General features: G+C 39.0%; 1 protein-coding gene across 4 annotated transcripts in view; it reads left to right on the top strand.

Moving 5' to 3' along the window:
* The window catches only part of LOC149223534 (methionine aminopeptidase 1A-like), a 205,231-nt gene that overhangs the window by 41,682 nt on the left and 141,100 nt on the right, over positions 1-22,449 (top strand). For all 4 annotated transcript variants that reach the window (XM_089385861.1, XM_089385859.1, XM_089385860.1 and 1 more), the window contains 3 exons: positions 13,379-13,454; positions 13,816-13,863; positions 14,013-14,057. In XM_089385861.1, the coding sequence (XP_089241987.1) occupies positions 13,379-13,454; positions 13,816-13,863; positions 14,013-14,057 (169 nt within the window). The remainder of the gene's footprint in view (positions 1-13,378; positions 13,455-13,815; positions 13,864-14,012; positions 14,058-22,449) is intronic.

Here is a 22,449-nt window from a genome sequence, read left to right as displayed (position 1 = left end):
AAAAGAAGTTTCTTACTTGGAAGAAACTTGGAAATTCCTAAGCCAAGAGGGAGATTAGGTCCTTTCCTTTTGTACATTCCTTTTGTAGGAATGAATCTATTCCTTTATTGGAATATGTCCTTCTATCTGAGAGGGAGAGATAGACACGTCATTCCGGTCTTCACCTAGGAAGACATAATGGAGGATTGGGTAATTATTTGTTATCCTATACCCTTTGAGGATGAGATAGGCCATCCAATAGAAGAGTAATTGTGGAGGACCGATATTCTTTGAGGGCTGGGGAGTCCAAGATAAGAATAGTCCTCATGAAACACACTCTGAGTACCTAGGTAGGGGATGTTGCGAGAGAGACAATGATGAGACTGTCTATAAATCATTGGTCTCGCCAACATTCAACTCAGATCTTGTGGAGAGATGGAGTTGTTAGTCAAGGCCTTGCCATGTAACAATGCTGGTTGATATGATGCTATACAAATGAGTTACCAATCCAAAATTCTTCTTATGAGAAATTCTTCAGATTGAGAATGTCCAAGTACCATTATGAATACCTCCCTAGTTAAGAGGGAGCGTTGAAAAGTGTAACTAGGTTCGGTCTTCATAATGACATGTAATTATGATTTTATGTAAAGAGATGTAAAGAAGAAAAATAAAATTATTGTATTGCTTGCTTCATGGGTTTCATGAGCAAGAGATTTTATTTTTGAGTCAAGACTCCCATTGAGAGTCTTTAGGAATTATTTGTCATCTAGTCATAAAATATTAGAGTCATTTGTCATGTAATGAAGTCATGTTACATTTTGTAAAAGGTCAAACTTATCTATGTAAAGTATCCTCCAAGACCTTGTCAGTTGTCACTTATCCTCTACAAGTTGGCCTACAACTATGGAAGAACTTGCTAGAGGAAGTCGGCCTAACCACTAGTAATCATGTCGGCCTAAAGGACATGTGTTGAGGTGTATATATAGCCATACTCGGCCTCACTTAGAGGCAAACAACTTGACAAGCATTAGATCAGGAAGAAGTGCGAAGAAGAGCCCAACAATAGAAGTGCGAAGAAGATATAGCAAAGGAAGGTTTCTTCTGGGGATAACGAAGAAAGGATTCTTCTGGGTATAGCAAGGAAGGTTTCTTCTGGGGTCATCGAAGGAAGTATTCTTCTCGGGTACGCGTTTTGGGTACAAAAGAAGAAGGACCGAAGGCATCAAGAGAAGATCAAATGAGAACTTATTGCTGCATAAAAGGAGGCCGAAGAGAAGCAATATAGAGACTAGGGTTTCTGATCTAGAGACCGAGATTCTCTAGAGATAGCCGAGTAGAGCAGTGTGAAGTCTAGAGACCAAGATTCTCTAGAGGAAGCAGAAAAGAAGCAGTGTGAAGGATAGAGACCGAGTTTCTCTAGAGGAAGCCAAGAAGAGCAGTTCAAGATCAAGAAGGAAGTTGAGGAAGGGAAGAGGCAAAGCATCAAGGTTAGTGACAAGGTTCTTGGGAGGATACTTGAGTTAAGGGTCTTTGTCATGGTCTTGGTACTCATCAATTGAAGATCCAGAAGAAGAATTTTGATCGGGTTTTCCTCTCAAGTGGTGAGAGGTTTTGGCCCTGGCTGACAAGCCTACATATGGTGTCACTTGTCTTTTATTGTGCATGTTGATAATTGTCTTGATAAAAAGAACACAATAATAACATAACGAAGAAAAGACTATAAGCTAAGAAGTAAAAGTACATCACAAGCAATTATCAAGTAGAGAAATCTTTTAACTATTCATACCTTAGATTTCTCAACAAAGAAGGGTGGAAAAATCAAGGCCGGAGCACCTCATGTACGACGATTGCTCCCTCTTATACATTATATACCCAACTGTGGGCTTCCCTTTTACTAGCTACCTTTGTACCCTAGCATGTGGCCCAGGGCTGCCCCTTCTCATTTCCTACTCCACTCATCTCTTTATCACATGCCACCACCTTTTAAATGATGTACCTTGCACATATTATCCCCTTTAGAAGTAGAAACCACCTGATGTGATACTTGGTTAACCCCATTTGGAGTTTGGAGACATTAGCACATGGTAAAGCCCATTATGGAAGGGCATGCCATTATGAAGTCCCCACTTGTTGTCCATGGTTTGTAAGCTCTTTTACTTAATTTTTTGATGACTTGTTGTACTGGAAGGTTAGAGGACACATTGGATCTTATGCAGGATTGCAGATGGTCTCCATTTTGGGTTTGGTCTCCCTATATCGGGTCTTAACCCTCTAAAGGGCTACATTGGCACATGTAGGGTGTGCGTTGAGAGCCATGGGCCTCCACAACAATAGACAACACTTCATGGATCCCCAAAGATGCTTAGAGATTGCTTGAGATTCACCTATTGGACAAGGAAGATGCACCTGTTTCACCTTTGCCCAACCATCCCCACAGATGTACCTTGCACTTGGCAGATGACCTAGGACTTGTAGGATGATTTGGCATCACTTACACCATCATCTGAGCCCTTACATATGGTCTACATGCATCTTCGACTTACTTGGAGACCCCTGAGGTCACTTGTGTGCCCTCACAGCCATTGGGAGCACCACAGATCTATTATGTGGAGAACAAGGGGCCAACCCCTTGTCCATTGCTTTTGGAAGTCCAAATCATCATTTTGGCACTTATGGACTTCATCAGTCCTCTTAGAGAGCCCAATGACATGCAGTATTGATCATTCGACCTCTTAGGAGGCTTATTATTTTATTTGTGAGGTAGTTTGGTGGGCTTGTCACCAATAGATAATTATTTTCACATTGTTTTAGTTGATGGCTAATGTAGGCTCAAATTAGGTAATTCGAACTCCTAATGAGTGTATAAATAGGAGAGACATGAATTCATTTGTATCATCACTTTGGATTGGATCATTCTTCTCTCTTGAGAATTTTGCACTTTTTCTTGGAGGATGAATTGGAGCATGGATGAATTTTGATGTTTGGATTGGAGTATCTTATCTTGGAGCTTCTTTATTGTCAAATTGTTGATGGTTGGATATGTTCTATTACATGTAAATGCTATTCTTGTTTTACTTTTGTCATATGCATTGAATGGGATTTTTGCTATACTAGGGCTAATTGCTACATTGCGAAATTGTGGAATTATTGTTTCTATATAGCACCTCTCAATGTATGGGCCATGTATAATGAATGAAATCTCCTAGGGATAATTCTACTAGTGAATTTATCTTGACAAGCCATCTCTTTTTGCAAAGCGAAGTATAAAAGCTTTGAGGTCACTTCTTCTTGCCCTAAAGGCCAAACAAAGTTATCCTTAAGGCCTCCTTGATTGAAATATGAAGTCCTTTCTCATCGTTCTCCTAGACTCCATTCTCCCCAAGGGATTAGGCACTGGTGTGATCACTCAAAGAGCATTTTTCTCCACCTCTTCCTTTTCTCTTCTAGGTCTAGCCAAGTTGGGTCACCTAGTTTCCTGACGAAATATCCATAGAAAAAGTTTGATCTCCTAGCCTCTACTACGCTGGTGCGTCCTCAAGGCCTCCTCCAAATTTGAAGCCATTCCGACGGTGGAGTTGTGAGATAACCCAAGCCCTAGCTCTGAGACCAAAATCTGGCCTGGTATTCCCTAGGCTAGCACCTCATAGGATCAATTTGACACTTTTAATTGGAAATTCTTTCTTTGATCCTTTCCCCTTCCGTGTCTGTGTTAAAAACATCATTGGTTGCTAGATTCTCTCTCCTTAACCTATGCAGGGTCCACTTGGTCCGTGTGGTCCGATACCTTTGAAAAGTCAATTATTCAAGAGCCATTTGGGAAGTCAAGTTCAATAAGGATTTTAGGATTGGGAAACTCCATTACAAGGCATATTCCTCTAACCTAACCCTCAAATCCTCCTTATCCTAGAAATCTTTGTACCTTGCTTGAAGAGCAAATAAGCTCCATCCTTAGCCTCCTTCTAGGAAAAGGATCATTAAGGTCACTTCACATGTGTTTGTTGATTTGTCCTTCACAAGTGATTTTCCATATACCGGGTCTCCTCCCATCGATGAAAGTCCGTAAAGAGTAGGGAGTCTTAGTTGAGGTGACAGTGGGCCCTCGGTTGTTGCCCTTGACCTAGTAGTAGCCCTTCAAGGATCCTTTTATAGGACCCCTGTTAGTTTGAGCGGTAACAAGGCCAAAAAGACCAAGTCATCGACAGATAGGATCAAGGAAGTCAACACTTGATGTAGAGGAACACATTTCCTTCTTGGATATGCTTATGGAGGAAAAACTCGAACTCATCAATATAGATCTTAGAGAGGGTTGGTGAGAGGGGGTACCCCTGCTTTACCCTGATGGTACTTTAGATGAAATCGAAAAGTTCGTGTGCCATCCTAAGGCATCCCAAGACTGGCTCATATAGTATTAGATATGCTAATGTTGTGGAGTCTGGAATAATGCCTCTCTTAGTACCGTGTCAAATGCTTTCTAAAAGTCTACAAAGTAGATGTAAACCTTCGAAGAATGATGGTGAGCCTCCTCAATAGTGGCTCCTATTGTGAAGATGTGATCAATCGTTTAGTAGTTGTGGTGGAAACCTACATGTTCTTTAGTCTTGAGATGACGACTCTCTAGCTCCTTAGAAACCATTGGTATAGGATGGCAGCGTAAAGCTTAGAGAATCTATGACTCACCATGATAGTTCAGTAGTTATTTGGATCAAAACTGCTCGCTGATTTGTGGATGAAATGAATAATGTGTTTGGTGTAGGATGGGGGAAGCTCGAACATACCTCATGATTTGATAAATTAGCGATATGGGAATCAAGGGACTGGATTCCATGCTTAAGGAATTCAACTTGGAGCCCTTCCTCTATTAGTAGACATAGCTCTAACTGCTCTCCTAATGTCCTGCTTAGATAAAAGGTGGCAAGAGGGGGGGTGAGTGGAGGAGACATGGGTGGGAGGTTGACTAGGAATATCATAAAAGGAGGTGGCGTGGGAGACATGGTCTGGGGGTCAAGGATAGGTGAAATGGTATGGGATTGAGGAAAAAGGGCATGCCAAAAGGCTTTTAAGGAGTGGAGGTTACAATATGTTTTGTGGGGGTGAGGGGAGGAAGATGGGTTGTGTGTGAGGGTGAGACAAAGTTGTTTGTGGAGGGATTTGCATTCATCATCAAACCACCGATTCATGGAACAAGAGGCAAGGCTAGATTCATGTGTGTGACAAAGAGTAGAGTGGTTATAAGAGTTTAGGGTTGTTTTCATGAGGATCAAGGAAATTATCTCATATTTGGTTGTGGCTGTCTCCAATGACCTTAAGTGGGAAATGGGGAGGAATAACTCCTTAAGGTGGATGGTGTATGATGCAACATAATCCCTATTGAAAAGGAAGGTGGTGTAGGGGGTTGGTAGGGTGGGCTTGGGGGTTGGGGAAGGGGGATGAGAAGTAGAGAGGGACAAGGTGAGGAGTGCATGGTTTGCTAGGGGAAGGCGGGAAATTGAGAGGTGTTGAATATGTGGGAGGTGGTCTTGGTTGTCCAAGATATGGTCAACCACATTGGTCACCCCACTGTTGGGGAAGCTAAGCCTGAAAAACAAGGGAGCTCGTTCAATATTAGTAAGCCATAGGATTTGCCCAACTACAAGAGGTTTCTCCTATAACTTGTGTGGGGTCCATTCCTGTATTGTAAATTCCTATGAAGACCCACAAACCCTAGCTCTAGCTCTTGGAGGTAAAGTGTTTCCTCAAATTTATCATGAAGGGGTACCTTTTAGTATTTTTGGTGCGAGCATTGATGTCACCGAGAAGGCTGACCTCCCCAAGAGTAGAATAGTTGTAGATGTCTTCATAAAGATTGAGGAAAGGGTCTTTCTCAATCTCACTATGTATTGCAAAATGCGATGAAGCTGGGGGCAAGTAGCTAACTGCAATGTAGCTGTCTTGGAGAAGGGAGTTGTTTTTATGGCATTGAACCCACAAAAATTTAGCGTGCTCATTCAATGACACCATAATAACCCTACCTTGGAGGGAGTCTCGTATAAGACACACCAACCTCCCAAACCCTTTGATGTTGTTAGATCTAGTCTCCTGTCAACATGACCATGCCTAGTGGTACCCATGGATTGAGGTAGCACCTGATTGGGGCTAGCGTGCATCTCTGTGAGGAAAAGGAGGTCGTTGGAGTTGATCACATCATGAAGTGTACCTCATGATGACCAAAATGCACCATTACAATTCCAACAACCAATGGATATTGTGGGCTAGATTCCCTGGACATACCCCATAGTTGAAGGACATTGTTATTTGGCACAAGGGTGGGAGTATCCCAGAGGGGCTGAATCATGGATGACGACCTTGAGATCACAAATAACTGCTCACTTCCCTTCTTTGCTTGTCACGACAACAAAAGATGGAGAGGGACCCTCTAGAGTGACAAATGAGCAATGATATCTACCGTGAATTTTGCAATAAATGGGTTAATATAAAATAACAAAATTGGGATAATTTCTCCCAACAAATACCCTATTTTTTTCAATACATTGTCTGTGCATTATGCTGTTAACTCCATCTCCACACCAAATTGTAACACTTAGCTTAGAGAGGCCATAGGCATTTGGTTGAGATTCTCTAGGTAATTGAATTGAGCAAAGCAAGGTGCTTTACAACTTGTCGGAGAGATGTTGGTGGAACATACACACAATAATAAAATAAAATGGAAAAGACATGATGTTTGATGCTTAGTATGTCTTAGGTTAAGATGGATCTATGCTTATGTATTTTATAGCTTCATTTTTAGGTCATCCATGGAGATTGATGTGATTTCTTTCTTTGCCTTTGTTAGTTGTAGGCTCAGAATAGGAACACCATAGGTGCCCCTATAAAGCATCATACTTGATGTGATAAGTATTGACCTTGTTTTAATCACCAACAAAGTAACAAGTCGTAATGTGTCAACTTGGGACTGGTGGAGTCAGCTTGGTCTATTGGTGAAATGAGTTCTGTCTATTTTCAACTATTTAGGGTAGGTCAACTTTTGTCCAAGTCATACCTGTTGGGTCCAGGTAGTTGACTAGTAACTGAAAGTGTATAAAGGCATTTTTTTGTCATGTGCACAATTCATATTCATTTCTCTTGGAGTTTTCTGGAAAATTTCTGAGACAAGCATTTCCAACCTGAAACATACCAGTGAGGGTTTTCCCGATTTTGACATTTGCATGTCGACTAGAAGTTGTTATGTGTTGACCACTACGTGTCAACGACCCATAGCAGTACACCCCCTTTTTTCGCAAAAGGGATGGCACTTGATCGATGTGTCCGTGCCATCCAACTATCGTCATCAGCCTGATCATCATGTTATAATGTAAATCCATTTTGCATGTATATGATATAAATAATCTCAGTAGAACCGTGACATGTATGTAACAACGTAGGTAAACCTACTTTTTTAGTGACGATCTCCATTCTGAGAGGTTTTTTGTCTCACCGATCCATTCTCAGATGATCGACAAAGTTTTCCCCTCCAGTCTTACCCCAAAGTTGGAATGGATTTTGTCGCTAGGATCTTAGGCAAGTCCTAGTGTTCTAGATCGAGTCTATGTAAAAGTAATTTGGGGATAATCCTAACTATTTGGTTAGATAATTTTATTACAAATTGCTTGGTCTGCTGGATTATACTTGTGTCGCAGAAATGGATAATCTGTGAGGGTCTATTACAAATGGGTTTTCCACCTTATGATGTAAAAAATATGAAAATCATGATGTAAAGTGTCTTGAGGGTTGGAAAAATAATTTATCCCCCCATAGGTTAATTAATTAAATTTTCTGGCAAAAAATTAATTAGAATCCTAAGCCAGAAATTTAATTAATTCTAGGTCCTAGGTAAATTTAAATTCTCCAAAGGCAAAATTCGTCAGTCTTAAAAAAATAATTTATCCCTCATAGGTTAATTAATTAAATTTTTTGGCCAAAAATTAATTAAAATCATAAGCTAGAAATTTAATTAACTCTAGGTCCTATGTAAATTTAAATTTTCCAAAGGCAAAATTCGTCGGTCCTAAAAAAATAAATTTTAAAAGGTCTTGGGTCTAAAGTAAATTAATTATTTTGATAAAGTCTAAATCTTTGATCCCTCGGGTTAAGTCAAAGTCAAAATTTTGGGGAAATTAACTCAAAAATTCTATTTCTGAGTTAATTAAAATGCATTTAAATAAAAATTTCGAATTTCCTCAATATTTGAATATTTCTACGGATGAGATTAAAAGAAATTTTAATATTCATCAACGGTTGAGATTGCTTTGATGAGGATCACTCGAACTAGCCGTTGGAGGATTTATCTTTAAATAGGAAGTCATTTGTTAGTCGATCCATCCCATCTTTGAATCATGTGCTTAGTAAGAAGCTTTGGTGTAATTTTTTTTCTGGATAATAAAGAAAGACTTTGGGGTTAAATTCCGCTGGTGTTACTCTTCATGGGAATACTATATGATGTGTTATTTTCATGCATAATTTTTTCTAAAGCAATTGATGATAGCTTCTAAAGACTGATTTGAGTACAGGCATCTTACTCAGTCGCCGGGGTTTGAATAATAATTTAAATTTTGAGGGCATCTTGCTCAGTCGCTGGGGGTTGGATTGAGTTTAGCAGGGAAATCTTGATTTTAGATCCTCGGGCGTTAGAGCCCAGCTAAATTAATCCTGGGCTTATCATAAGATTTTTTGCTTTATTGATGCATGAGGGTTTCGAGTTAGCACCTCCTTTAAAATTTAAAAATCTTTTAATTTCTGTGCAGCATAATGATAGATCTTCCTACTTAGAGCCTTCAGCATGTAATTATTGTAATTCCACTAGGTTTTTTATTTTTTATTTTTATTTTTCAATTCTAATTTCATCATTGTATATATCGTTTTTGGGTGTTTCGTTTTTTTCATTATAGGTACAAATCCGAAGGAGAATTCTTGTTTGAAGCCAGATCTAGGCCCTAAAGGGTTAGATCTGGCCTAAATATTATTTTGCAAGGACATTTGTTTTAGAACTTTTTTACAGTCCAAAGGGTTTAAAAATTCTTAGATCTGGAAATTTTTATAAGGGTTTCAAGGCCAAATCTGAAGCATAAAAATATATTGCCGTGAAATTCGATTTTTCTGTGTTTATATTGGGTTTTTTGTGGCTACCGTTGGTTGCCTAGGTTGCTGCCTGTGTTTTTTTTATCTTTTTGTTGCAAAAATTTTTGATTTCTTTTAAGAAAACCCTTATCCCTCCATTATTCCAACCTTCATCTTCCTTTGCTGCCTGGGGTTTTCCAACTGCCTACTGCAAATTTCGAATTTCTTTGCTGCCCTCGAAGCTTCCCTCTGTACCCATGCCCTTTGTTGTTCGCTGCCTAAACCCTCTTCGCAGACCTGCAAATCGAGCCCTTCCTCCAAACGCTCCCTATCTCCCTGCTCTCCCGTGTCCAAACCCCTTTTTGTGACCCTCTTTTCCTCCATTTTGCTTGCAAAAAACCCTTGTCGCAGCTCCCTCAGCCCTGCAAGATCGTCCTCCCTAATTGGTTTGAAGTCCATCCCTTCTTTTCCGCAACTCACATCTCCTCTGCTCTCATCCAACCTGCAAAGCCGCTCTAGTGCATCCCTCCTCACTGCCCGAGCTCCATTTCCCTTGCTGCTCTCTCCTATTCATCTTGCATTCATTACCCATCAAGCTCGTGAGCTCCTCCTTCTCCTCCTGCGGCTTCATCGTTGCAGTCCCTCAACCCAGCTCGCTGCTCTTGCCCGAGTTCCTCCCTCGAGCTGCTCCCTTTCGCTGCCGCCACACCTGCACACACAACACACAAATTCGATTTTTCCCTTTTGTTTCATATGTATGAGTTAGGTTTAGGTTTGTTTCAAAAAGAAAATTCGATTTCATTGTATTTGTTTTACTTTTCAATTTGTTTTATTTTGATTTAATTTTAATTGTTTTGTTTTGCATTCTTTTTTGTCTTAGCTTATGATTTTATTTTTGTTTGGATTTCATTTATTTTATTTTATTTTGATTTTGCTTAAAACATTCAAAAACATTAAAAATCATAAAAACATATATATATATATATATATATATTTTTTTTTTTTAGTTTTCATTTTTTGTGACTTTGAAATTGCGAATGCAATAAATCAAATGTAAAACTTAAACTTTCACATTTAATTTTTTTTAAATTTTTATGTGGCCTACAGACCATTAAAAATTTAAATTTAATTAAGTTCTTTTGAGTTTTATTTTTGGTCACATTATTATTTTTTTTTAAAACTTTGCTTCATAAGCTTAGCACATTAAAAATTTACCTAAGGGATAATTAAATTCTAAATCTAAAGTTCCTTGGTGTCTTTTTTGGTGTAAATTTTTAAATTTTGTCGTATTGATTTCTCTATTGTCAAGCGCGATTAATGTTGTAGAATCATACTTAAAGATTGACTATAGGAGAAAGATAAATTCTCGATCTGCCTTATTGAAGAAAATCATTTTAAATCTAGAATCGTATACTGTTTAAGCTTCATAATTCTTCATGGTATTTAGAATATCTTGCATGATAAAGTTTTGGGCATTTACATTTAATCGTTCATGATCGTCACTTTCATCACATTTATAAATTGCTCTGGATAACTTGTTTTTATCTAGTTTATGGTTAATTGAATATAAAGGCACTGGTCTAAAATCATTTTTATCTTATGGTTGTGTCTTATTTTATTAGATCTATCCATTTCGGTAACTAAGACTCGTTTGCATTCATCAAGTTGTTCATCTTTAAGTCTCCTAGAGCCTTTGTTCCATAGGCTATCTTCATTCATTCACCTTAGGGACTACCCCCCTTGACTTGTCTAGGAGAGAGTCTAAACGGAGTGAGTAAGGATGAGAATGACATCCCTTACTCTGAGTGTTGTTGCAGTGCTTAGACACTTTGTGCGACAACAATATGTATTGTTTATGCCATATTTCAAATTTTGTCATATGAATCTGTGATTTCAGATCTGGCTCTAAACTTTGAGTCTGCACTATTGACATTTGACATTCATGAATCATGTTTAATGTTGGAATTTCAAAGTTTAACCCGTTAGAAATTTTTCTTGTATCATCTGGTTTATTTCTTCCTACTTGTTTAATTACTTAACAAGTTATTTACCATGTAAATACTGAAAATAAACACAAGTACAGTATCAACATCTACAAATCATCAACTGAAAGAAAATAAGCACACAAGTGACACCGTTATTTTTGGACCAATGTCCTCAGAAAAACCCAATGTGGCAAAACTGGTGCAACTATTCAGAGGGTTATATTATTATGCAATTTATTAGAGTACAACTGGGTGCCTAAACTGGGTCACCCGACAGAGAAAAATATACGACAACAATGCTTCTATATCCGGAAATAGGTATTCAGAAAACCTGTCCCACGAAACCCTCTCCGGCTCAACTGAAGCTTAGCGCTGGCCCTTCCGGCCTCTACGTCAGCCTCCTGCTGACCTGCGTCAGCCCCAGGACTCTCTGCGTAGCCTTTGCGTCACTCCCTCTACCCTTTGCGTGAATGATGTAGTCTCTCTGGGCTCTACGTTGCCTCATCTGGGCTTTGCGTAGCCTGGACTGACTATTGCTTTGGCTTTCTCCGCTTCTGTGCTGGTCTCCTAGTATTGTCCCTGCCTCTCTGCCTCGTACTCACTGCCTCTCGCCGCTGATCACTGATTCACTTTTGCTTAGCAACCCTGCTCTAGCAAAATGAATGACTTATTACTCTGGTCTGTTCTCCAACTAACCCTCAAGCATCTTCTTATACTTTTCTCGTTGGTCCATTAACGGTCGAGATTAAATCTCTAATCAATGGCTAAGATTAGATTTGGCTTGATCCATGACTTTTGGAACCTTCTAACCCAGTTTTATATTAATACCTATTAATATTTTATTTTTCCTAAGTTTCGATTTAGGAACTCCATTAAAAATATTAATTATTTTAATGTCTCCCAAACCGGTTAGAATCTGCCCAAACCATTTCTGGGTTTTGGAGATCTCATGTGCTTTAGCCTCCACCAATTTTCATGGCTAGAGCACATCCGATGCTACCTGAAATGAACATTTAACAAGTCATACTCCATGGTGATGTTGTTTCTTTTTGAAACTTCATGGATGAATAACGATAACAGATATAGTTGTTGATTGCGATTTTATCATGTGCATTACTACATTGTATGATATACTTGGTTATTTTTGGATATGCTATTATTGCATTATATTTAATGTATTTGCATGGTAATCTTTCATATATAATCTATAAAAACTTTTGTTTTTCTTGAAAATCTATAGTTTTTGTATTTTCATGGTGCTAAGTGTTTTCTCTGTTGATTCATGAGTTTTTGCCTAGTTTGAGTCAGGTTTGACACTCCATCCAAATTGAGTTTCAATCACAAGTCGAGTCTTGTGACTTTGGTTTCTAGTGGGTATATATCCTGTGAAAGCTGTCGAGACTTTGGCATATGTTACCCCTTGCATGTTCAGTTCTTGATGATATTTCTTCTTTCTAGTTTGCTCCAACATACCAAATGGACATGCATGCACATCACATATACAACAAAATATGGACTTATTTAAAGTTCAAAGGCTGTAATTTGTACGTCTGGGCCAAACTGGGAAGAAGTGGGTACTGCAGAACCATAGCCGCTGGTTGAGGTTCTCCCCATCTCCTCCCAAATTGAAAAGATAATTTACAAAAAATCCCCAAAGAAAACTGAAAACACCCTAAACTGCAAAGGTGAAATTCCTAAGGACAACCCTGAGAAACCTTGGCCTTATAATAGATAAAAGCTATCCCACAGCTATCTATGGAGAATTATCTGCAGTGACAATTGTGTATAATTTTGGAGTAAACAACAAAGGTCTTTCAAATTTCCATCACTTGTATTTTCTTCCTTGACTCTCATCTTTGAGGTGAATAATAGAGTGGTCGCTAGAAAAGATACTTAGATACACCCAGACACTGCACAGCCTACTGACTGCAGTGTGCACTCCAATTTCAGTCCACCTAAATTTTAGAGAGCATCAGAGGCCAGTATATACCCACAACTTTCCAACTTCAAACCATTAAATCCATGGAACCTTTGTGGTCTCTTCTTTTTGAATATTTCTTTATTGATAAAGCTTGTTTTCTAATGCTTTTCATGGGAACTTCAGGTGTTATTATCCACATTATCTAATTTGATTTGAAGTCAAACATTTGACATGGATAAGTCTTCCGCATGTCTAAATCACACCTATGTAGGATGGTGAAGTTTGTTTAGATTTCATTAATGCAGATTGCTTTTACATGCATTTGTATTGCTGAGTTTGAAAGTGTCATTCTAGAAGAATATAGTTGCTTCAAACCCTAACAATGTCCTTTATGGATGGACAGGCCATTGAGACCTTATCCAATTTCCTCTAAGCGACTTGTTCCTGATAATATTGCAAAGCCGGATTGGGCACATGATGTACGTATCTGTTATGTTTGCCACCAAGTTTCTGATTTTTTATAAAGTGTTATGTTGCTGATGCTTTTTGTACCATGAAAACATTGTATGTATGCCCATTGGCTCGTGGGGGCATATAATTCTGAATAAGGAACTCTACCAATGTCTACCAAGACAATTACTTGTTTTGTTCCTTGAATTTACATACAAAAATGGAGTGGAATAAGTTATCTGCACTATTCTTACGTCAAGTCCATAACATTAGGAATTCTTTCAGTGAGAAATGAGACATACTAACTGATTTTTCTATGTCAGTATGTTGAGTCCGGTGTTCATTGTATGAAGCAAATTTCAGGCTAATTGTTGAATGACTCTATTATAGGGAATACCGAAAGTGGAGCCAAAGAGTGATTTACAAAATACAGTTGAGGTGTGGAGAATATTTAGCTGTTACTATGAGTTATGGTGAATTGTTTTTGTTATTTTCGTTTGTGCTGCTAGAACTAAAGCAGTTTCTAAATTGTTCCTGAGTTCTTGATGAAAAGCTGACAATGTGTATTTGGGTCATCTTTTTTGAAGATTAAGACTCCAGAACAGATAGAAAGGATGAGAGAGACATGCAGGGTAAGTCAAAGCTTCTCTAGAAAACAAGTTTTGTTAAATATGACTTTTATTGAAGGAGGTTAGGACATGCTCTGGTTTTCATGTATACATTTTGATTCAGTAAATTGTAAAATCATTTCTTGATTGTTTAAATGCTTCTATTATATTGTAATTAATAAAGAAAGAGGATTTTTACTTTTCGATATATAGGTAGATGCATGATTGTATTTCAGATTATGAGTTTTCACTGTGCTTTCCAATTAAAAAACAATAGTGCAGTTAACATTACAGGTTCTGAAGGTGGTGCTAGTGTAAGTCACTGAAGTTATTGGAATGTTTCCTCCTAACATTGACAGATCAAGTAATCTTGAGATAGGTTGTAATGGCTTGGCATGGATGCAGCCTACAAGTCGCCATGCTATTTAAGATGATAATTTTCTTTGACTAATATGCTTTGATGTTTGTTGATTGGACATCTGCATCAGTTTCTTTCCAATCTAGTCCAAAATATATCAAACGAGAATTTAGATGTCTCATGTAGATGAAATGAATGAGAGAAAATTCATTTTTTGTAGGACTCCTAGTGAGTCCTTGGTCTGTGCCATATCTCTTACTGTTTTAGCAATTTCTGTGATGTAAAATCTCACAATGTTTAATTGACTTGTATAAGATCAATCTTTTTACATGGAAGCTCTCATATTTTCTTTTGTTTAAATTCTCATTGCTCTGAAACAATTGTACACAATTTGCTTGTTCTTATGCCAAGGTTATCTGTTACATGGTTGAACATGGGCCTAAAGTATAACGAGTATATAGTTTGTGCATTATTGGTGAATGTAATATTTTTGTCAAATTATGGGGCCAATTGTTTTCCAACTGATATTGACCAACATAATGAGTTGAATGCCTGGCATAAGGGATGGCTCAAAGCGATTTGACACATTATAGGATATCGATTTATACTGCTCCCCTTTAGAGGTTTGTAGTGTAGTTACAGATGGAACATTCTACATGGACCACGACAAATTTTTTCACTTCCATTACATGTAATAATGCTAGCTTGGTATGCTGTTACTCTTGAAGTTTGAACCATTAATCTTAGCGAGTTTGAATATGTTATCCCTTTTTTGGTATCTTGATTGGCCCTTTTGGTAGAGAAATATTTGTTTTCTTGTAGTGATTTCATCTTTGAGGTGGCATTCATTGGTTCTTCAGTTATCAATGGAGTCTGCATGTATGCTTGTGCCACCTATAAGAGATGGTTAAGTTTTATATGAATTTGGAAAGATTTTGTAAGAGGTATCAAATACAATGCTCTCCATAGTAATCACTGTCTTTGCATAATATAAAAGTGAATAAATCTCTTCCTAAAGTTGATAGAGAAATTTTGGTGCCTGAGAGTGGGAAGATGGAAATATGCACATCATGTCTTATAATTCAAGAATGAAAGAACCACAAATGTTATAACATAGTTTATGAATAACAAGATAGATTCTGTTTAACCGAATTGATTGAGTGCAGTGTTTTCTAGTGGTTTTAATTTTATATTCATGATATTGAAATAAACATGTTTGTGCATGGGATTATAATAATGATATTGAAATAGATATGGCTGGTGCATGGGATTAGAATAATTTAACAAGGAGTGCTTACAAGCAAAAATCACGATTGAATGAAAAGTAGCATATTGTTATTAATATAGCACATTGTTTGCATATGTAAAAGGTGGTCACCCAAAATGGAGGTACAATGAGCAACACTAGTGGTGATATTTCATTTTTAAAATGGTGAGCCATTCCTCATGCTAAAGTTCTTGGGGTGAGTTGACACAAGGATGTGTGGTCTATCACCGTGCTTGCTTGGGATGAGTTTGATGGTTGCAAGTTAGGTGAAATGATAGAGAATTAATTAGAGTAATGTTACGATAATTGAGCACATAAAGAAACCAAGAACTCAAAAGAATTCTTTGTGTTGTATTTTATAATGAGAAAGTGAAACCCGTATATAGGATTACAAGCAATTCGAGGCAATGAACTTTATGAATGTAGGATAGAATGATAAACACAATAAAGTGAAATAAGACATAAAAGCATAAAATAACTTAAATTCAAATTGAATTTATTAAAAACTAAATCTAATATCTAATTGACCATTATAAGCTAATATCTACTTTAACACCCTCTCTTAATGGTCAAGCTACTAACTACACCAAGCTTATCCTGGAATTTTACATATTTTTCAAGACCCAAAGACTTGGGGAGATTGTCTATGGTTTGGTTTGTGGGACAATACTACAACTGTTGATTTTGGGTAGCATCGGATGTGCTCTAGCTCCGAAATTTTGTGGAGGGGCTAGAATAAATAAGATCTCTAGAACCTAGAAATCGTTTGGAGAAATTCCACTTGGATGAGGAGTTATTAAAATAATTAATATTTTTAATAAGTTCCTAAGTCTAAACTTAGGAAAATAAAAATATTAATGTGTATTAGTAAAAATATGGGTGAGAAGGTTCTAAGTGACGAGGATCAAGCCTGTTTTAATCTTAGCCGTTGATTAGAGATTAGATCACAACGGTTGATTCATCAACAAGAAAAGTATAAGAGGAGTCCTGAGGATTAGTTGGAGACATACCCAGAGATCAAAGAGTTCTATTTTTCTCGGGCGTGGTTTGCTGAGAAAGTCGAGCTAAGTGATCTGAGTTGAAATGAGAGGGGTAGTTCGGCAGAGGGACTTTAGTCCAAGGCCGAGAACACATAGCAGAGAGGCAGAGTAGTAGCAGGAGAGACAACACAACTATAGAGAGGGGACGCAAAAGCTAGAGGGGCTGACGTAGTTCCTTAGCGGCAGCGATGGGGTTTTCTGTGGGGCAGAGAGCAACAGTTCATCATATCGACTTCTGAGCAAGAGAGGCTCACTCAGAGGGTGACACAGCTCCTAGAGGAGGTGACACAGTTCCAGTGCAGAGCTTGGAGAAGCCATCGCCGCCCAGCACTGGGAACAACAGTTGTCATCTATGGGGTTTGATCAGTTGCTGGAATTGTCAAAATATCTGTCTTTGGATAGAGGTACCTTTGCCAAGTTTCGGAGGTAGAGGAGCAACTGCAGGAGTGATGCAGAGCCAGAGGAGTGATGTAGAGGCTCACGCAGTGCCTGCGTCAGCATTTCGAGCTTGCAGAGGGTGATGCAGAGCTAGAGAGGATCCCACGCAGTGACTACGTCAACTCTCTGGGCCAGCGTAGAGCCTGAGACGTTCGAAACAGTCAGTTGCCGGGGCTGAGGAAGCAGAGTAGATTTGATTTGAGGAGCTGGTGGGACGCTATTTCTGTTGGTGCAGAACAACGTCTGTGGAGACAGAGCCGAGGTAGAGGGAGTCACTGCCTTGACAGATTTCTAGCAAAAGAAATCTAGATCTGGGTTGCAACAGCAAAGGAAGATTGGAGAGGAAGTGATTCGACAGTTGGCAGGAGATTTCCATGAAGGAAATCAGGACTCAGAGGGAGTCTAGATGAGCTTGTTCCTTAGAGGATTTCTAGCGCCAAAGAAATCCAGATCCAAGTCTTGCTAAGTTGACATCAGGAGAGGGAGAAGAGAACCAATCCTATTTTTAAGTAGAGATGGCAATGAATGGGTTGAGGGATCAGGACAGATTGGATGGAGCATTCAATTTTGTCATCTGGAAGGCCAGGATCCTGGCGATCCTAGACAAGCATCGTATCAAGGACATCACCAGGGTCAGATGCTTCAACTGTGGGGAACTGGGACATCATGCCACTCAGTGCTCTCGGAAGAAGGGCAAGGGGGAAGCTTCTGAATCGAAGGCTGCTCTAGCGAAAGCGGATAGGGAAGGCGAGGATGACGATTGTTCCATGAGTGCTCATGCACCTCTGGAGAAGAGGTAGGGCGACATCGAGTTGTAGTCAAGAGGACTACATGGAGTGTTGGAAATACTGAGAGGGGGGTGAATCAGTATTTCTTTTCAATTGTTACTTTTACTAGTTAGATCACTTATATTTAGAACACAAAAATGAACAATAGAAGTAAACGCTTTTATTAATATAATCTTTATAATGAATCAAGTACAATATGGGTAGGGCTCCAACCCTTGATGAAGACACCCAGGCTCCAACTTGGGATGTGCCAAGCACCTACTTGGACTTTAGTGAGGCTCCGACCTCTAGGGCTTCGACCCTATCTTATCCAACGCACCAACCTTGAGTTTAGGAGTACCAACTCCAAGGACATCAATCCTCAATCTTCCAGGCTCCAACCTGCATTTGCGAAGCACCGACTTGGACTTCCAAGGCTCCAACTTTGTCAATTTTGAGGCACCAACCTCAAGGACTCCAATCCTATATTTGCTTTAGGCATCGACCTGGTTTCTTGAGGACTCCGATCCTCTAGGGCTCCAACCCTATCCTTCAAGGCACCTACCTTGTTTGTTCGAGGCTCCAACCTTCAGGGCACCAACCCTCTGGGCTCCAACCCACTGCTATACTTTGTCTAGATATGTTTGATAGTAATTCACGACTCCCATAATCTTCTTCACTGAGTTCTGTCAATCTATAATTACGCCTTCACTTAGTCTCCACGCTACATAATCAATGACAACCTTGTCTCATAGAAGGTGTCACCATTGCTCTTCATTATATCCAAGCAAAATCTCTAAGTCACATCATGATGACTAATACATCATGATCTTCAATAGTCTTCACACAACTTCAATGTGTCTACAATGAACTGCACTAAGCTTTGCACAAAAACAACTCTCTGTTTCAAGCCTCTGTTCTCACTGTCACAGTAAATGCTTCAGGAGTGACTGCTTCAGGAGTAACTGCTTCAGGAGTGACTTCTTTAGAGGAGTGACTGTCGCGGTTTCATATTGTGCGTTCAATTAAAAAACAACCTTGTTCATACTCAGATAATCTTCTTAGATCTGCAGAGCGTCCTTTTGAACTGTTATCTGAATCACTGTCAAACACAGGTCTGAGCATTTCAATAAATAACCTAGTCAACAGACTGCTCGACCTTCAGCTTCCTTCTTCTTCTGCTAGACCGTGGGCTTCCTTCTTCACTCGCTCGACCTTTGGCTTCCTCTTTCGTTCGCTTGACCTTTGGGTTCCTTTCTTCTACTACCTCACGTTCACGAGTTGTGAACTGTCCTTCTTCTCTGTGATAGATGCCCGATTCACCTGCTTGAAGTGAAGCGTTTTAACTTGTATTTATACGAGTCTCACCAATAACCAAAAGACAGGTTCATTGGGCGGAGAGGCTGACTTATGAGTTCGCATATTAAAAATTATATCAGAGGGCCTTTTCCCAATTATATCATAAAATTGTTTATTTACAAAAATCATATAGGAGAGGCTATACCCACATTACAATAGATGTTTGGCGGTCCCCACATGCCACGTCATTGCTTTAATCCCGCAATCGCAATTTCATAAAAATCGGAGGTCTTTCAAGTTGTGCAATGCTCTGTCTTCCGATATTAACATTGCCGATGCCCCTATTTCCGACGGATGTGATATTCCAATAAGCTTCTTTTGATAACTCAATCGGGTCCACAACTTTATCACAAACGACGGTTTTAACATGTCATCCCTTTTGAACTTTGCGATTCAACGGATGCGATATTACATTAAGTTATGTCATAGTGGTGTAGTCGGGTCCGCAATAATATCGCAATCACAGTTTTTAATGTGACATCCCTTTATGAATTGCGATATGAAAGTTCCAATAGGCGGATGCGATATTGCATTAGGGTTGTTACCATAAACTGTTCGGGTCCGTATATTATATCGCAATCAAAGTTTTAATGTGACAAGCCTTCATAACTTGCGAAGGTTTCGATACAACGAATGCGATATTAATTAGGGTGTGTTATAATGGGACCATCGGGTCCGCAACTCATATCGCAATCGGGGATTTTAGTGTAACAACAAGGCTTCAAGACTCGTGATGCGGTGGATGCGATATTTCAATAGAGGCGTATTGTAACAGAACCGTCGGGTCCGCAAAGCTCCTCCGATTTCACTGTTTTCTTCCTTTAGCACTTACTCTTGGGTATATGCGATAAGTGTCGTTGTTCTTCCCTTTAGCACTTACCTTTGGGCATATGGGATATGCTCCGATAAACTGCTTCTCTTGCTCCAATAGGTCTTCCTTTGACTTCCGATAGCTCTTCTTTGATAGCTCCTGTTCTTGACTTCTGATGGCTTCCCTGATGGCTTTCGTCCTTGGCTTCTTGCTCCTGTTACTTCACGGATCTGCTTCTCCTTGGCTTCACATCATCATTTAGTATCCCAGAATATTGCCATGTTGACATCAATGACAATCTAGATCAACAATCTCCCCCTTTGTCATTGATGGCAATATTCTTCTTCTCTCCCCCTTTGACATCAATGGCAAAGGAGTGCACAAGGACTCCCCCTGTCGAACTGCTCCCCTTGTCATGGTGCTATTTTTTTTTTACTTAAGATAGAGAGATTGCTGCCTTATCATCAGCTAGCACATTATCTGTTCTTCATGTCTCAAAATAACTACTTTATCATGGCTTCAACAATGCTGCTCCAAGAATGTCCCAAACAAACGTTTAAAGTTTGCTTTTAACCATGCTCAAGTGTGGGCAACGATGCCTTAAAGATGCTCCACTTCAGTGCTTCCAAACAGACTCCAAATAGCCACACACCAAATGTCCAAGTCCAAGTTTTTATGCTTCTGCAATCCGAATTCTGTTGTCTCCACAATCAGAATTAAGAGGTCTTCATAGTCTGAATCAAGAGAAAATGCCACTGAAATTGTTTTTCTCGCTATCTCTCTTCAGATCCGAGTTCCTTTGTATCTCTGTGCTTCTCCTTAAGTCATTGCCATCCAATATTTCAACATCATTGCATTCTGATGAAATGGTGAGAGGTTGTGCCTTACTGTTGCTATTTTTCTAAGTGACCAACATCAACCTGAGCTATATTTGACTGCACGACATTCTTCTTTCTATAGTCCTTTTGATGAACCATCTTTTCCTTGTGTTCTTTGCAAGTTATCTCCATTAGCAGATTTTGATATCAATCTGTGACTGTCTTTTAAATTCTTTCTACTGACTAACAACTTTTTGCAATGCTTCAATTATGTTAAATGCTGCCAACTTCTCTTGCTTGTGTAGTGAACGAAACATTCAAGCTCCATTTCCAGATGATCTTTTTGTTTGAGGGTTGCATCTATTTGTGTCCACAATTTACCTGTTCTCACATCTTATCCCTAAGTCGATACATTCAACTTCTGTAATAACAACAACATAGCTATTTTCCTTATTAGCATTAGATGGCCTTCTCTGTTGCTCCAATTTCTGCTTAGTGATCAAGTGAAAAAACATCTTCAACAACAGTCCATTGGATAGTTAAGAGATCATGTTCTTTCAAAGGAGTGTTCCTGAGAAATGATCCATCAAAGAATTATTGTCAATATAGCTCATCAAGGATTACATAAGGCCCATTCACAGATGGCTTCTGCAAGAATGTTTAATCATCATAAGATCCCCCTAACTGTATGCATGATCTTCCTTTTGGCAGAGTCTCCCCATCAAATGCTTAGATTGTCGAAGATCAGGTCAACAACATGTGTTGTTGGTTGGAGAGTTCAGGAGACTTTCGGATCCAATTTGTTTCTTTCTCCATACTTGTGTAACTTTCTTATCTAGCATAGTTCTAGCTTGAGTAGGTGCCCAAATCAAGTTACAATTACGTGCCATATGACCAATGTTATGACACTTGAAGCATTCTATGTTGTTCATGAATAAGAATTCATGACTTCTTCTTGCGAAATTGCTTCTCGGAGATTGACGGGGATCATTATAAGCCCTACAATCTTTTGCCATGTGTCCAAAGTTTGTACAAGAATAACAATAACCAAGAAATAAACTTTGGTACCTGGGAGATGGAGATTTCCTTGATGTACTTTTGAAGCCTTTCTGCCTTGGGATTCCTTGATAATATTCATCACCTTTTGTATTCTTGACATCATCTGCAAGTCTTCTTGGAGCGGGATTTCTTCCATTGTTGCCTTGACTCTTCTCCTTGCCTTTGTTGGAACTGGGAGCATTATTGTTTCCATTAGGCTTCCTCATGTCCTTGTTGTTTGAAATATGGTCACCCTTGCTTGAGGATTCACCTTCATAGCCAAGACCTGATTTATCAAATGGAGATCTTTGATGGCTAAGCATGTCATCCAAGGCTTGAGAGCTCTTCAAGATTTTTTCCATCCCTTCAACCTTTTTCCTGAGGGAGACAATCTCTTCTTCCAATCTTTCGCAATCATTATTCTTCTTAGCAAGTTGTTTCTCAATCTCTTCCTTAATACGTATTGCTTCATTTGCTTCTAATTTAAGGGAGATGATATCTGACTTCATTTTGAAGATTT

This window comes from Pinus tabuliformis, chromosome Q (assembly GCF_031772625.1).
Source record: "Pinus tabuliformis cultivar Carrire ecotype Pingquan chromosome Q, CPIR1, whole genome shotgun sequence".
In the NCBI taxonomy this organism is placed as follows: Eukaryota; Viridiplantae; Streptophyta; class Pinopsida; order Pinales; family Pinaceae; genus Pinus; species Pinus tabuliformis.
Note: the sequence above shows the minus strand (reverse complement) of the source record. Positions and strands in the feature narration are given on the sequence as shown.